The sequence below is a fragment of the Rhipicephalus microplus genome, chromosome X (assembly GCF_043290135.1).
Source record: "Rhipicephalus microplus isolate Deutch F79 chromosome X, USDA_Rmic, whole genome shotgun sequence".
NCBI classification, from domain to species: domain Eukaryota; kingdom Metazoa; phylum Arthropoda; class Arachnida; order Ixodida; family Ixodidae; genus Rhipicephalus; species Rhipicephalus microplus.
Genome location: NC_134710.1, coordinates 294806884 through 294824479, shown reverse-complemented (window position 1 = coordinate 294824479; position 17596 = coordinate 294806884). Strand labels below are relative to the sequence as shown.

The window sequence follows — 17596 nt, the reverse complement described above, 5'->3', positions numbered from 1 at the left end:
GCCTGGCAGACAAATTATCAGCAATCAAAAGCTATTATTATTTCGGATGCTTTGTCTGTATGTACACATCTCACGTCCGCAAAGAAGTCTCCTCTTCTCAGGATATTTTGGTCTCTCGTAGCGCATAGCTTATCAGAAGTTCGGTTTATTTGGGTCCCCGGGCATGCTGGAATTGAACTAAATGAAATTGCTGATTCGCTCGCTTCGGCATCTTTAAATTTCTCGGTGGTGCTAATAGCACCACAGTTTCCTCTTATTACTGCCGAACGATTCAAACGCCTGTTAATCTTAAAAATCAGCGAAACGTCGCTTCTACAATCTGAAGAATTTCGGCACTTGCAATTCACATGGAACACCGCAAAATTCCTTTCCCGTCAATGTGAGGTGACCCTCACAAGCTTTCGCTGTAGAGTTCCTCTGTTAAATCTTTATCTCAACAAATCAGGATTTTCATTAACTAACCTATGTGTTGTTTGCAATGAACCGGAAACAACAGATCACTTTCTTCTCACATGCCGCCGCTTCGCCTCACTGCGCCGAATAATTCTTGAAAGACCGATTGGTATGCTCGGATTGCCAGTCAGTACATCCAACCTATTATCGTTTGGAGCCAGTCAGTTGGGTGTGGGCCGCAGTGCTATTCTGTCAGCGCTACATAAATTCATTCAGGCAACCGGAAGGATACGCTGCTAGTGGTACTGCCAGATATATCCAATTCTTTCTCCCCCTTCCTCATTCTTGTTAATTTGTTTTATATATTCTAGTTTATCGCATTCTTCTGAAATTTTTCGCGTTTTTTCAAAGGAACATTATTACTGTTCCTATCTAATTTCTCTTTATTTTTTTAGCAAGCGTTGTAAAAATGATCTATTATGAGGTACAGTGTGGCCAATCCCCCATGTGGGTATGAGCCAAGATTTCCTAGGAGACAAGACAAGACAAGACAAGAGACCATTCGCTGTATGAATAAATCAACATGTCGCTTGCGTCAAATTCGGGTAATGTGCAGGGTACACCACGCCTCGCAATGAAATTTCGCAGCAGCCTTCGTTTGAGGGGTCACTCTGGAACAATGACAGAAAATAGGGCACCTGCATCTGCACCCGGTGTTCCTGAGGCTGAAGATGTTGTGGTGGCACTCGGACCCTTGCAGATAGTGGCACATTTAGCAGCCCCGGCGATCCCAGCTCATGAAGTGGACGTGGAGGTTTCGCTGTCAGAGTACGAACGTGTGAGTACTCAATGCCAATGGTATTGCTCTTACGCTAGACAGCCTGTTGTTCCACCTTAGGGGAACTGGCAAAGTGTGTTATAAAAACCATGAAGCAGAAATTGGGCAACGTGCACGCAAAAAAAAAAAAATCAGGGACCTTAAAACTTTGTTTTTAGGAGTTGAACACAATAGCGACATCCTGTTCTTAGTGCGCACTTCAAACACTTAAGGCATAAAACCTTTACAAATTTCCTATGCCACTCTACGTGGGCTTAAGGGAATAGGCGCAGTAGCGTGTGCGCCTTTCGTAGTTGGGTACTGACATTTAACCACAGAGTCATTATGAGAATCACATATTCTGACGCCCGTTGGCAATGGACGCTTGTACCACGCATTATTACTGCAATATTTCATGTTGCATTGTGAAGCATGTATGATGACGCGTGTGTTTGTGAAGCAAGAAAGCTACTTTAACTGAAATTCGAAGCACAGAAAGTTCTCTTCACTGCTTTCACAAGCAGAAGCGTCGTCATGTGGTAGAACATACGCTTGCCACGCAAACAACCCGGGGTCGATGCCCACTTGGACCGAAGGTGTGCTCCCCACTATGCTGCAGTATTCCTTATCCTTTATTTGTTTTTTACATTATTGTTGACTTTCTTGTCACGCATAAGATGATGGATTTTCGCTCACAACCAACAACGCCGACGCCATATTTTTTTTTGCGAAATGAGCTCTTTAACGCTATCGCGTTAATACGTTGGACTTGCTTGGGAAACCCGTTAGAAGATTGCCGCAAACAAAATGCTCGCGTCCCAGGCACAGAATTCCGCAGAATCGTACATCTCGTACATCAAAGATGCAAAATGGTTGTGTCGGAAAGCCAATTCCGAGATTCCGGAGGCCGACAAAGTTGGGCGTATTCGTAGTCGGATTGCCGACAACGCTTTCAATCTTCTAATATTTGAGAAATGATCAACCATTTGAACGTCATTTAAAGGAGTACAGGTGCTTTGAGCAAAGTCCGGCGCAACGACGGAGCATTTGCCCAGTTTCCGAACATGGCTGCAGTCTTTGTGTGAAGCTCACGCGAGAACGCAACCACCGGCTCCCTTTTCCTCAAACCAAGTGGCTCGAGTCCTACGCCGTGAACTTGGAGCTGTAGTACTCCAGCTTACACCGGTGTAGCTGATATGACACCGGTTACTGCTGTTAAAGCGTTTATTAGCCCGCAACCAGCGATCATATGCTATGGCGACAGTCATGGCCAAGCACGGACTTACAGCGCGAGCGGCGTCCTTGTTAGGTAGCCCCACTAGAACGTACTCAAGAGTTTGACCCATTTAAGAGTTTTGAGGCTTCGCTACAATTACTCCGGTGTTGACGAGGGAGCCGCCTGGCGACCCAACAGCTTGTTATTATGAGCGGGTCATATTATGCCTTCAGGCGTCCCACGTTGACGATGTCGCGCCCGCGGCGGCGCATGTCCGAAGATTGTTCGACGGGTTCGACCAGAGAGTTGACCGGAGATGTGCGCTCGATGACACGGTAGGGGCCTTTGTATTTGGGAAGTAGTTGGAAGAGAGGCCAGCTACAGAGGTCGGGATTGAAAGCCATACAAGCGCACCAGGAAGGAACGTGGGCTCAGAAGTGGTGGAGCCATCGCAAATACTCTTTTGTCGCTCTTGTTATTGCGTCGTAAAAGTCTTGGCAAGCTTCGACACTCTTCAGCAAGCCTGGCTGTCTCAGAAATAGGAACACACTCAGATGGATCCGGCGTGTACGGCAGTATCGCGTCCATGGTGTGCGACAGGTGCCTTTCGTAAAGCAACAAGAAAGGTGAAAAACCAGTCGTGCTCTGAGGGGCAGGGTTGTAGGCGTAGGTGATGAATGGCAGTATATTCTCCCAATTCGTGTGGTTGGCGGTGACGTATATCGAAAGCATGCTGCCGAGGGTGCAGTTAAAGCACTCGGTGAGGCCACTCGTCTGCGGGTGGTAAGCAGTAATTTTGCGGTGGACAGAATGGCACTCCGTCAGAATGGCTTCGAAGACTTCCGACAAGAAGATACAGCCTTGGGGTGGTCCGTGGAAGCGCTTGGGGTGGTCCGTGGTGCAGTAATAATTGATGCAGCAGGAATTACGCAACATCGCGCGCAGTAGCCGCAGCGACAGAGGCGGTTTCGGCGTATCGCGTTAAATGGTCTTCGGCAACGATGGCCCAGTAATTACTAGCCGACGTCAGCGGAAGTGGTACATACAAATCAATACCTGCGCGCCCAGACGGACGGTCAGGGCACGGTAATAGTGGCAGACCAACGTGCGACGTGTGTGCTGACGGTTTGCGGTGTTGGCAAGTGAGGCAAGAGCGAACGAACTGCTGCACGTAGCGGTACATCCCGCGCTAGAAGTAGCGTTGTCGAATGCGGTGTAAGTTTTGGATACACCAGAGTGCGCACATTGGGGTTCAGAATGGAAAGATTCACATATCTGCGACGGCAGACTGCGAGGTATCACGAGTAACCACTGCCGGCCATCGGCGTCGTAATTGCGTTGGTGTAGGAGGCCGTCACGGATGGCGAAATGGTGAGCTCGACGACGCAAGGCTCACGTGGGGGGTGTTGCGGACGCATCAGAGAGCAAGTCGATTAGCGGGGCGATGCAATTATCCTTTCGCTGTTTGATAGCGAGGATGTCAACATGGATGGAAGATACAGCAATTGAGGTTACTGAGCAGGGCACGTCGCTTTGAAGTAGAGGGGAGCGCGAGAGGGCATCGGCGTCAGCATGCTGGCGTCCGTTGCGGTAAAGCACGCGGATGTCGTAGTCTTGTAAGCGAAGAGCCCACCGGGCGAGACGGCCTGAGGGATCCTTCACTGATGAAAGCCAGCATAGTGCATGATGGTCGGTGACGACATCGAATGGGCGACCATACACGTAAGGTCGAAACTTTGTAAGGGCCCAGACAATCGCCAGGCACTCTTTTTCCGTGACAGTGAAGTTTGTCTCGGCTCTCGTGAACGTACGGCTTGCATATGCCATGACATACTCAGGGAATCCGGGTTTGCGCTGCGCCAGGACAGCGCCGAGGCCTACACCACTGGCGTCCACGTGCACCTCCGTTGGGGCCGCAGGGTCGTAGTGGCGTAGAAAGAAAAGAGACGTCAACGAATGGCGGAGCTTTGCGAATGCGTCGTCGCACTCGGATGACCTCGAATTGAGTGGCCCGTTACTTCCAAGGAGCTTCGTCAGCGGTGATATGATCGCGGCGAAGTTTCTTATGAAGCGTTGGAAGTATGAACATAGGCCCACGAAACTATGCAGTTTTTTGACGGACGCTGGTTTGGGAAATTCGGCCTCGGCACGAAGCTTGGCCGGATCAGGCAGAATGCCGTCCTTAGACACGACGTACCCTAGAATGGTGAGTTGCCGTGCTGCAAAGCGGCACTTCTTTAGATTTAGTTGCAAGCCGGCATTGTTCACACGTGCAAAAACTTCTTTTAGACGTTGGAGATGCGTGGAGAAATCCGGAGCAAAGACAACGACATCGTCGAGGTACACAAGCACGTGTACCATTTCAAGTTGCGCAGAACCATGTCCATCATGCGCTCAAAGGTGGCAGGTGCATTACATAGACCAAACGGCATGACGTTGAACTCGTACCAGCCGTCGGGCGTTACGAAGGCGGTCTTCGGTCGAGCGTCGTCCGCCATGGGTACTTGCCAGTACCCTGAGCGCAGATCAAGAGAATAAAAAAATTCGGCTTCGTGAAGGCTGTCAATCGCGTCATCGATGCACGGCAGTGGACAAACATCCTTGCGAGTGGTCTTATTGAGCCATCTGTAGTCCACACAGAACCGCATAGAACCGTATTTATTCGCAACAAGAACAACAGGAAACGCTCATGGACTGTCCCAGGGCCGAATAATTTCGCGTCGAAGCATATCGTCAAGCTGCTCGTTAATTACCTGACGTTTAGCAGGCGATACGTGATATGGAAGTTGCCGTAAAGGTAGATGGGCACCAGTGTCAATGCTATGCGTAACAGCAGACGTGCGACCGAGAGAACGTCGCCCGACATCGAAACAAAAACGATATTCTTGCATAGAAGTACTTGTTGTTGAGCTAGTCTGTTCATCATACTGAGGGGTACTTCTAGACGCCTAAAGCACCACAGGAAGAAATAACCACAGAGAAAGAAAGCTCTTTCTCTGTGGTTATTTCTTCTTCGAAGCAAGGTAACAGTGTACGGAGATGGGTTGGTTACAAAAATAGCGGCATTGCCCTGGGTGACTTGCACGGTCGCGAAAGGTACTAGCAACCCTTTCCTGCTACAAGCGCGGTGGGATGGCGAAATGAGTGCAATTGTGTCGGAGAGACCGGCGCAGTTGACCAACACAGCCGTCGTCGAGTTCGGAGGCACTGCTGTATCGTCTTTCATAAGAATCTTGCTCAGTGTCAAGGAACTGTCATCTGGCGTGAAATGCGAGAAGGGTGAGAGTTCAATTTCGGCGGAGGCACAATGGATGACGGCGTCGTGGTGAGAGAGAAAATCCCATTACAGAATGACGTCATGAGAGCATGTCGGAATGATGATGAATTGGGTGACATACAGAGCGTCCTGAATGACAACGCGAGCTATGCACACTGCTATAGGATGAATACGATGCGAACTAGCAGAACGGAGGGATAACCCAGAAAGTGGCGTCGTCACTTTTCGAAGTTAGCGGAAAGTTTCTCGTCCATAACTGATACGGCAGCTCCAGTGTCAATAAGAGCCAATGCACGAAAACCGTCCACAAACACGTCAATGACATTCGAGGGGCTGCTCTGAAGGCTTTCACATTGCGATAGCGTCGTAGTCCTTGCCTCGGGCCCTGCGACGACTAGTTTTCCCGCTCATGAGCAGCCGAACTTGGCCGCATGGAGGACAAGGAACGACGTCGTGGAGGCGGCGACCTTATAGGAGATAGACCTGGGCGAGACTGCGGTGGCATAGACGGTGGTTCGTCGTGATAGGGACGGCTGAGCTGCCCAGCAACGGGCGAAGAAATGGGAGCTGGCTGTACGCAAGAGTAATAACGTGCTACGTGACCGGCGTAACCGCAGGAAAAGCATATGGGCCGGTTGTCTGGTGTGCGCCATCGGTTCGCCGGGGCAGGTCTCACCCATGTCGCCAGAGCCGATGAACGGAACGGTGGCATGAAAGGCTGCATGGAGGGCTCAAGCTGAGGCTGATGGGTTGCGTCGACATAGGTAGCGGGCATACCCGCTGCAAACGATGGAGGTCGAGCGGCAGCTTCGGCGTAAGCCAGAGGGGCGGGTGCTGGAACGACTTGAGGTGGCCTGGTGACCACTTGAGGTGGCCTGGTGACCACTCAGGGGCGCAGGACACGGAGGTTGTTTGGGGTGGTACGCAGGCATGACCTCCGCTACTTCCTGCTCAATCGCTCGACGGATGGGAGGGAGAAGGAGAGTGGCCAATTGTTGAACAGCCGGGGGGGGGGGGGCAAAAGGCAGGAGGGAAAACTGGCACGCGATTTCCTCACGGATGAAGGACTTGAGGTCTGCCTACAACGCCACTTGATCACAACTGGCCTCCAAGCCAGCAAGCGTTGCAGCTCGTGGTGGGGAGCGACGGGTCATCGAATGCTGCCGGCGGAGCTTCTCGTAGCTCTGGCACAGTGTGATGACTTCAGCCACTGTGCGGGGTTTTTGGCGAGCAGCATCATGAAGGCATCTTCGTCAATGTCTTTCATGATGTTTCGGATCTTGTCAGACTCCGACATGCTGTGATTGGATTTGTTGCACAAGTCCAGGACATCTTCAATATAGCTGTTGAATGGCTCACCAGCCTGCTGAGCACGTTCACGTAAGCGCTGCTCGGCTTGCAGCTTACGAACGGCAGGGCGGCCGAAACCGTTGATTACAACGGTCTTAAAATCGAACCAGGTTGCGAAATCCCACGCGTGGTTGTTGTACCACAAACTGGCTACGACCGCAAGGTAGAACACCAATTTCGTCAACTTGCCATTCTCTTCCCATTTGTTGGGGATGCTGGCGCGCTCATAAATGGCGAGCCAGTCCTCCACGTCAGTGCCATCGGCGCCAAGGAAGATGGGTGAATCGAGGACCTGGGGACACCGGGACAAGGGGGTGGCATAGGAGGAGGCATTTGCTGAGAGGCGTCGTGGGGCATGGTAGAGGTAGGGTACGTGATCGAAGCTCCAAGGCCATCGATAGGGAGCGCAGCACTCTCCACCAATTCGTTAAGGCGTTTATTAGCCGGCAACCAGCGATCATTCGCTATGGTGACAGTCAGGGCCAAGCACGGACTCACAGCGCGAGCGGCGTCCTTGTTGGGTAGCCCCACTAGAAGAAACTCAAGAGTTTAACCCATTTCAGAGTTCAGAGGCTTTGCTACACGGCTCCCATTATTCAGACCATCGTCCGTCAAGAGCTCGCCAGCATAAGCACCCATACTATGTGCGCTGTGATCAGTTCACAGCCACTCTTATTACGTCCACCCTTGTCCCATCCTGAGCAGAGCTTTTCTGCCCGCTTTCGCAACCCTGCAGCTCGGAGGACTGCCGACAACCGCACGATTTCTTTCAACTGCCGTCGTACCGGTCATGTATAGTTCATTACTGCGATGCCCACTGGTCCTCGCCACCTCGGACGTCGTCTGCCCTATACCACCGAGAGGATGACACCCGCTTCCCATCGCCGACCCACATCTTCCCCCAACGTCTACACAAGGTTCAACAGCTGCTCCTCGTCACCCCGTAGTCATCAGCTACGTTCGCCTCAAGGCCGTCGCCAGTCGTCTCATTCCTGTATGCTCATCGGCAGTCCTCCCCGTTTAACCCTGCTCCTGCCTACCCGGAAAACTAAACAGTGCAGCGCCAGGATGAGACGTTGCATTGTAGACTTCCTCCACAAATCCTCTCTGGACGCTTTCGATGAGACGAAGTTTGCTTGACGTTGACGTTGATGGTGTGCCTATTTCGGTGCTTATTGACACGGGAGCACGCATTTCAGTAATGAGCGTACACCTTCGTCGCTGCCTGCATGAAGTTGTCATGCCTGCGGCTTTCCGCACACTCCAAGTCGCCGCTGTCGTTCACGGAAAGTGCACCGCCCGTATTAAATGCGAAGTATTTCTTAGCGAACCTCGGTGACTTTGGATCTATCTATCTATCTATCTATCTATCTATCTATCTATCTATCTATCTATCTATCTATCTATCTATCTATCTATCTATCTATCCGCCTACGACTTTTAGATCTCCTGGCCGTTCCAATATTGGTATCGACACCAAAATCGGTATGCATAACATGAATGTAAGACGAGCATCAGTGACTAATCGTACCATAAAAATCATAACATGTATGTCACGCATATCATGATTTACATTTCATGGTCTAGCTGCCGCTGCGATGGTTTCGTTATTATGACATGTTGCAAAACTGGTATGGTATGATGTGACTGAATGTCGAACACGAGTGACAGACCCTAACGCAGAAATCATGGCATGCATGTCCTGTAAGTCATCACTGCACACCCCGCTCAAGGTGCGCTCGCAGTCGTTTCGCTAGCTTCGCATATACCAAATATGGTATTTCAGGAAGTGAATGGATGACGAAGGTATTTGACTGGTGCATTCATGATAATCACGAGATGTGTGTCATGCAAAAACATGACTACATGCCACGCTCATGATGCTCATAATCACGAGATGTGTGTCATGCAAAAACATGACTACATGCCACGCTCATGATGCTCTCGCGACTGTTTCGATAGATTCACATCTACCAAATTTGGTATTACGTGATGCGAACGGACTACGACGTAAATGACACGTATAAACATGATTATGATAATATGCATGTCATGTAACAACCAACTACATGCTACGCTCAATATTCTCTCGCGGCCGTTTCGCTAGCTTCAAATATACTAAATTTGGTATTACGTAACATGAACGGACAACAAAATTAAATGACACGTCCAGACATAATAATTATGACATGCGTGTCGTGTACAGCATGACTACATGCTACACTCATAGCACGCGTGTGGCCGTTTCACTAGCTCCACATTCACCAAATTTGGTATCACGTGACGTCAATAGACGACGAAGGTAAATGACACGCCCAAGCATGATAAACATGTGAGCGTCATGTAAAAGGTGACTACATGCTACGCTCATAACTTGTTCCTGGCCGTTTCGCTAGTTCCATATATACCAAATTTCGTAATACGTGACCTGAATGAACGACGAGCACAAATGCCAGGCGCGAACGTGATAATCATGATATGGAAGTCATGTACAGCCTCATTTACTTCCGCCTCCTAACTTTATGCTGACTTTGAAGTGACACATCAACCTTCCTCATTCATGCTTTGCATATAATCAATTCCCACTGCACGTGGGATCTGGAATTTTTTTCATGCTGTCTGTAGGTGATTATCAGGGCAGAATTATCACCGTTTTTTAAAGCGTGCATTGGACAGGCGCACATGTGCCTTCACGGTGCTTTCTTACCTCTTCTTTTTTTAACACCAGTCACCACTTTCCCCAGAGAGGGGTAGCAAACCTGACGCGTGTCTGGTACCTTCCTGCTTTTCACTTTTTCCCTAGCTCCTGCTCCTATACCCATGCGCTTTTTCAATCCATCTCCACAAACATGTCCTCTGGGATGCTAACTGTTGAACGTTCTGACTGGTGAATACAGAACTTGACCTTCTCCTAGTTTGCCATCATCTTATCGAGGCGAGTAGGCTGTTTCCTTTGCACTGCTCTTTGTGAAACAGCGGCTTGCTCTTTAAAAGGCATGCTAGTTTAAGTATTCAAACCCTAACTTGGGGATATCTGCATTCGACTCTGATTTATTGGTTCTGCAAGCAGTGCGGTGTTTAACGAAAACTTGTAAAGGTCAACACGTGAGTATTATCTTGAGTAGAGAAAGCAATTTTTCAGTTCTCTAAATCTTATCATAAACGGTACTATTTTTATTGTCAACTTAAGTTGTTTCTATTTTCAAATCCAATTCTGCGGCAACTAATACAATTGTTTGCCTTGAACTTAAATAATAATTTTGCGCTATTAGCCGATAACGAATCGGAGTCGTATAAGTACCACCATGGGCTATTATAGCGTATAACTCTGACATTCATCTTCATCGTCTGGCGCTATAACATTATTCAAGTGGATAGAAGAACAAGCCCAAGACGCAGCACTTCTTCTCTAAGATGACATCTTTAAAAAAATGTTAGCGTCACTTATATGGCCCGGGAACAGCCAGAAGAACAAGGGATATTTTCAACACGACAGCGTTAAGATCACGTTTCGCATAAATTTGGGCGTCAGCATCGATGTAGGCGTCGTTGTTTGTGAGTGAAAAATATTGTGCGCGACCTAAAAATCTAGAAAGATGAAAATAAAATGAATAATAAAAATATCCTGGTGTGAGTGAGGATAGAACGCTCGACAAGCACGTGTTCTACCACACAGCTTGGCATCTGCTGGAAAATAGAGTAAAAAAATAACTTTCTCGGCTGGGACATGCAGCACAAACAACGTTCATGCCTCAAAAACGAACGTGACTTGTATACAAACTTCATAATACAACATGTATTATAGCAACAATATTTATTGTTACAGCGTACTTTGCCATCGGGTGTCACAACATGCAATTATCATAATGACTCTGAGTTTTGAAGCCGGCCACCCATTAAAGTATACACACACGTAAGGCGCGTATTCTATGGAGACCACATAGTGTCTGCATAGAAAGTTTGATAGTATTTCACGCGCATAATTGCTCGTAGTTGAAAGCATGATACCCATTACACAGAACAAGGCCTTATGTGAAAGCTTCACTGGCGCAAGCCGTTGTTCACTTTATTGATTCCATTGTAGAAATTCACAATTTGAACTTCTCTAGCAACATCACACAACAAAAAGTATGCACCAAGTGTTCCAAGTACGGACTAAGAACATGATATTGCTATTGCGTTAAACTCTCAAAAGTGAAGCCTAATGATCCTCCAATTTCGTTTATTTTTCTTACCCTTTCTACTGTTTTTCTCTTATTATCGAATCCAAAAGTTGTTGCACTGCAACAAATAGCAAACATGGCTATTTAATCAACGAAAAAGTAGCATTGTCATCTGTACTTCTGTTAGTTACGTGAATACTGAGTATGCGGTCTTAATGAGCCTATACCCAACTTTCACACTTACCAAGAATGTGTAATCGCTCTTGTATTTGCCCCCAACCACCCTTGCTATGTCGCGCGAAGCGAGCGCCCTCACACACCAGAGTGCGCTGCTCCTCTCCACTCACTCTCCGTTACTCCGCTCACACCACCTGATCCGGTTGCTAGGGGCGAAGATAAGTGCGTGCGCCCGCAGCTGTTGCTATAGGAGAGGGAGTGAGAGCAGAGAGATAACACCTGCCGGCGCGTGGACACCGATAGACGCCTTACATGCCCCGACTTAGAAATGCATTCGCATTTAAGAAAAGTAGATCACGCAGGACACCAAACATAGACAGCCGCATCAAGCACAGCTGCGTCACATATGTTATATGTATACGAAAATTAATCTTAAAAAATGCAGAAATCACAAAAGGGTAATAACAATGCGAAGAATAATTAAAGCAAACTGCAGCATTGGTCTAGTTCAAGGGCAATAATTCACCAAAACAAAACAACACAGTTTACTACCACTAAATAGTACAAATCATGACAACTGCCAGGCGCACACACGAAATTCATGAAGCTTAGTGATCAAGGGATTCAATCAATTTTATTATAGAAAAGAACGCATCAGTACAAGAAAGAGAAAGAAAGATGCAATGAGAGGCCGAGAGGTTAACCAAACAGACGCCCAATGTTCTACCCTGCACGGGGGGAAGAGATAAAGGGGGGGGGGGAAGAAATAGAAGAGAGGAAAAAAAGAAATTTCTACAAATGACGAAGGAAGTCTATTCTACTGACTGATAGTTCTCGGCAAAAAATAATTGCTGAAGAATGGTGTATTCTAGAGTTACTGTATATGCTACCTACCTAAAGGTAGCATATACAGTAACTCTAGTGTATTCGATTTAGATACTCCGATCTTCTGTTTATGTTCTTTGTGGGCCTAAATGTTGTGAGGCCGGCTAATGTATACGTCACTGGGAATTTGAGTATAAAAATAAAACATGCTGTGCAATAGCTTTGGTTGACACGATGCCCTTGAGTGCTGTATCGACTTCCATTTTAATATGAGCTTAGACTCTGTCGCACTTAACTGTCTGCCGTAAATAGTTACTATTTACACAAATCTCCCCGCCATAGACTGAGCTTTTTCTTATATTCCTTTGTTTGATGCTGTTGAAGGGTCCCGCACACAACATGTGTAGTCAAGCACTAATCTCGCGCATTATTTGTATAGTAGCTCTCGGGTTTGCTGCTATTTAACATAAATAACGTCAGTACATGCCAGTGGGGGCTCGAGCTACGTTTACATTGTTCATATGCTGAATGTGGAGCACACCGCGCTAACACTGACGCTAAATCCTGGCGTTTGTTTTTTTCCGCTATACTAAACCTCGCAATAATACGAGCTTCTGTGAAACTATAATAATTCAACAGACGCAAGCAGGCACATTCATTTTGCCCACACACGGGGTCCGGTCGTCCTCTGAGCAGCTATACCGTGCACTGTCAAGCAATGTCAAGCACCATAATTTTGAAAATAGCCGTACTTTGTAGTCTCGCTCCTTGTTTCGGCAAGAGCTGAGGAGTCCTAAAAGGCACGACGTATCTTGCTGCACGTTAAGCTAAGGATGGTTGCAAGAGCAGACTTATACCGGCTGGATTCAAATTACGCCGCAGCCGTTCCTCCACATGGCTACGAAACTGAGCTCGCGTACGAGCTGTCAAGATCTTATCGCACCATTTTTAGCCGTTTAGTGTTTCGCAGTCACGTTTTTCTTGCTTGTTCAGGTTACACAGTTAATGCGAGAGGTCCAAGTAAATGTAGTAAAGCCGTTTAGTTTTAGCCGTTTCATGTTTCGCAGTAACGTTTTGCTTGCTTGTTCAGGTTACACAGTTAATGCGAGAGGTCCAAGTAAATGTAGTAAAGCCGTTTAGTTTTAGCCGTTTCATGTTTCGCAGTAACGTTTTGCTTGCTTGTTCAGGTTACACAGTTAATACGAGAGGTCTAAGTAAATGTAGTAAAGACACATTACCACTACCGCAATCAGTGTATGACTCATCGTGCGCTCACAGCAGATAAAATGTAAGGTCACTTGGTGTCTAGTGCATACGAGTTGCATCTCTTCCATTTGTCTGGCGTTTTTTTTTTCCTTCGTTGCACTCCTTTCCCCAAATTCAAAGCGTGGCTCGAGCGTTTAATGTCAACGTTCTTGATCTTATCACAAGTCTGTACCACATAATCTTGCTTCTTCAAGGCAAGCGGGATCTTTAAATTTCTTGTTTGTTTCTTCTTAACCAAATATTCCACATTGGTGCTTTTAAAGAGCCACTTACCAGGTTTGACAATTTTGAGCTGACAAGCGCAATGCGTAGATGAGGTGTTCATGATCATGCCTGCAAAATATTGCAACGCGCCGCGGAAATGGGTCAAATTTCAAGATCAAAGCTGCTCTCCCTCCTCTCTGCCGGCGTACGCGTAGAGAAGGAGGGCATGACGTGGGCGTAGGAATGGCCCTACGTACACGGCGATGCAGTGACGTGGTCCTATACGTAGACAAGTCTGCTCTGACGTTGTCAGTCGTATACCACGTGACATGGCAAAAAGTTATTTAACACAACATGCGTAGTTTATGTATTTTTTGCTTTAAGATAATAATAAAACTTAATATAAATAATGAGAGGCAATAAAAATTGTGCGCGTTTTTCTTTCATTTTTCCCGTGAAATGCTACGAGATGCGTGGCTAATGTGCTAGCGTTTCGCATGCGTTTGTGTCTCCGCGGTCAGCGCATTGAGCAGACGACCACCGTGGAACGCTCCTACGCGTTCGCGCACTTATTGTCTACTCTACCGCGTCTAAGCCAGTGTTTTCAAACCATCCCGCAGAAACAGGCAGAAGACCACAAAATAACGCAGGTCATCAAAGCAACGCTGCTCGCGTGCTCGGGGGTTGGACTTGTTTGGGCACGTCCTGCGCACGTCATCTTATGGTGGGATGCTGGAGAGGGTGGGGAAAAGATTTGGCTTGCGAAGGCTACGTGGAGGAGCGGCAAGGGTTTCGAGCTCGCCTCCTCTCATCCTCCTTTAACACCGCTTCAAAAAACCTGTTTTCTTCACTCGCGATGAGCCGATTCAGAACATTTTGTAGCAAAATGTTCCTCATTGGACACCCAACAACTTCCACTGTCTAACTGAAATTTGGTATGGGGCCTGGTGAGTGGCCCTTTAAGCATGATGCGCTTACCTGTCCTGCATGTTTCTTCGACTTGCGTTGCGTTGTCACCATTTTAAATAAAATTAATCAACGAGCCCAAGAATTTTTTGTTTAAAATTGTGAACGTGATTTTTTTTTTTTTGGAAAGCACTGTACAGAAAAATATAACCACTGCCTTGTTACAAAATAGCAAAAGCTGGAAGGAAGCGGTAAGCATGCATACAACAATGATAAAACCCGGCAGAACCAACTCGGCATTTTTTATATATGTATGAGATTGCATGTGCATAGACGACGACCACATTTGGTTTATATATATGCATGCATATATAATCAATGTATTCACTGTATATGCGGGATCATATACAACAATACATGAGATATTGTGCTTTTTTTCTTTTTGCCGCTGACGTGAAGAATGGCGCTGTCAATGCTGAAGTACGGGACATGCCATACAAAAGTATGCAACTGCGTATTAAATTCGTAGACAATCGTTGAATTGAAACTGAACGAAGACAATGGAGTGTTGTAACAGCGAATGATTATTATAGCAACGGAATAGGTTACTTTGCCCTGCATTATGCCCCGCCACGGTGGTCTAGTGGCTAAAGTACTCGGCTGCTGACCCGCAGGTCGCGGGTTCCAATCCCGGCTGTGGCGGCTGCATTTCCGATGAAGGCGGAAATGTTGTAGGCCCGTTTACTCAGATTTGGGTGCACGTTAAAGAACCCCAGGTGGTCAAAATTTCCGGAGCCCTCCTCTACGGCGTCTCTCATAATCAAATGGTGGTTTTGGGACGTTAAATATCAATCAATGCCCTGCATTATCCAGCAATAGCCGACGTCTACAATCATTCGCACAACATACGTGGTAACACAAGCTCTCATTTACGATTAGTAGCCGTGCTAAGCAACATATTGATGTGTGCATATTTTTACGTATTCATATTTGGCCAGCCATAGCAAGCAATAGCCTACGTTAGCCATATTGTTGTCCAGCCTTAGAGGTCATTAACCATCGCTAGGCACCATTTTGCGACTGTCAGCCAGATGCGCCCGATCATGCTGTTCACCACTTTCTCCTCTAGCCCTTTTCTACTCTCGCCCATCACGTAGCTTTTGCCTGTGCTTTGCTGTCATGGCGAAGAGAGCCCTTAATGCAGTACCTCACGACGGGAATAAAATAAAGTATTTTTTTTTCTTCAGTTGTGTAGAGACGCTTTGGTCGGCGTCTCGCACTCCTCGTTATTACAATGTTGGCGGCAACACTGGCTCTGTAAGTGATACGGGGTTTTCAGATAGCGTGTCGTCATTCGTGGCGCTATGCGAGCAACCAATGGGGACACGCCACGGTGACGCCGCTGCATAACTAGCACTGCGAAGTGGCGGCGGCATCGCTTCCCGCCACAAAGAAGGAGCATGAAGAAAACAAATATAAAAGACGTGTGATATTGGAGAGAGACCCACGTCTATCACGTTTCCGTGGAAAAGCTCTCGGAAGAACGTGTGATGCAAGCAGCACTACCCCTACTGTGGTGTGAAATCACGACCACTCTCTGAACTGCGGCCGACCGACGGCTCTCGTTGAAGAGCGCGCGTTTGCACTGGCATTGAATGAAACAAAGTATGCGCTCAGTTAGCCATAATTCGACATCATTATCGACATTAGCAATCATATAGCCATATTCGACCGACATTCTCTAGCATTGACTCCAATTTACTCAACCTAGAAAGTAATAAGCATAAGTCAGCCCCATTCAAACTGTTAGAAGAATTCAACGGGTCGAAAAAAACATCTGCATTATTTCCTAGTTACGTTATTGCGCACCGCTTAAAAGGTGAACACTTGGGAGTTTGGTTTGAAGTTTATGCTTGTGTCTGCCTACTCATTCATTTCCCAAGTGTTCGTATTTTAAGCAGTGTGCAATAACTTAGCAATAAATAATTATCAACTCGCCCAAGCAAATGGCCTTATGCATTTATTTTCTGATAGTGATGGACTGCTCTAACTGCGGGGCTATTGTAGGGCTTGGGCTGACAAGAGATGATTTTCTACGTCGCATGTCACTCTTCACGGTTCCGAAATACAACAACAGATAGCGTAACTGCATCGGTTGTGGTAGTCACAGGAAACATTTTAGAGTATTGCATTTGTGTTTTGTGAAGTGCCATTGTTGCGACTGGCTTACTCGAGCCACGTGACACCTTGTCGCCGTATACCCTCTAAAGCGCTTTCAGTGCGCGCGCTGAATGCACTGCGTGGCTGGACGTTTAAGGTATTTCGTCACATCCCTAACACATATTTCAGATGCCACAAATTACCTCAGCAGCAGCAGAATGTAATCAGAAATTTTGTGTATTTTTGCATTCCGGGAGACAAAAACGTCACAAAGCGACTTGCATGGTAACAACGAGGGGGAATACCACATAAGATCGAACAGGCAGGTCGACCTCTTAAATTTGAAAATTTTATATATTGTTGCCTCATCAGTAAAAAGAAAAAAATGCAATTAGTTTTGCAGTAAAACATTTTTCTCTGAGCACAGCAGATCAATAAAGACGAAGACGCTTATTTTTTGTTTAATTTGGCGATGAATTACACAAAATACTGGGTGTCCCAGCTATATTTAACCAGAGTTTAAAAATACGCCGACACACGCAATTGCGACGTGGTCAAATGCATGTTGCTGACCGTTGCCTGGAATTAGTCAGGCTATTTTTGTGTTCTAAAATATTGTTTACAAGATATGTTTAAATAACTAACTTTTGAAGGAAGATGAATAAAAATTTCAATGAGAAAGTTGTAGAATGGTTTGCAAAACACCTGATTAGACAGTTGTGAACTTTATATTTCTTATCTATTAGTGTTTTTCTGCTAACTAAAAACGTCTGCGAAATACAAAAAATACCACGTGATAAACCCGCTCGCACGCCAGTGCGCACGATGATTCCAGTGCTCCC

The 17596-nt window shown here is 46.9% G+C and overlaps 1 protein-coding gene across 1 annotated transcript in view; it reads left to right on the top strand.

Moving 5' to 3' along the window:
* The first annotated feature begins 1020 nt into the window (after positions 1-1020).
* LOC142776173 (uncharacterized) overlaps positions 1021-17596 on the top strand; it is a 33499-nt gene continuing 16923 nt past the window's right edge. The window contains exon 1 of the mRNA XM_075879378.1: positions 1021-1231. Coding sequence (XP_075735493.1) covers positions 1028-1231 — 204 coding nt within the window. The 5' untranslated portion in view covers positions 1021-1027. The remainder of the gene's footprint in view (positions 1232-17596) is intronic.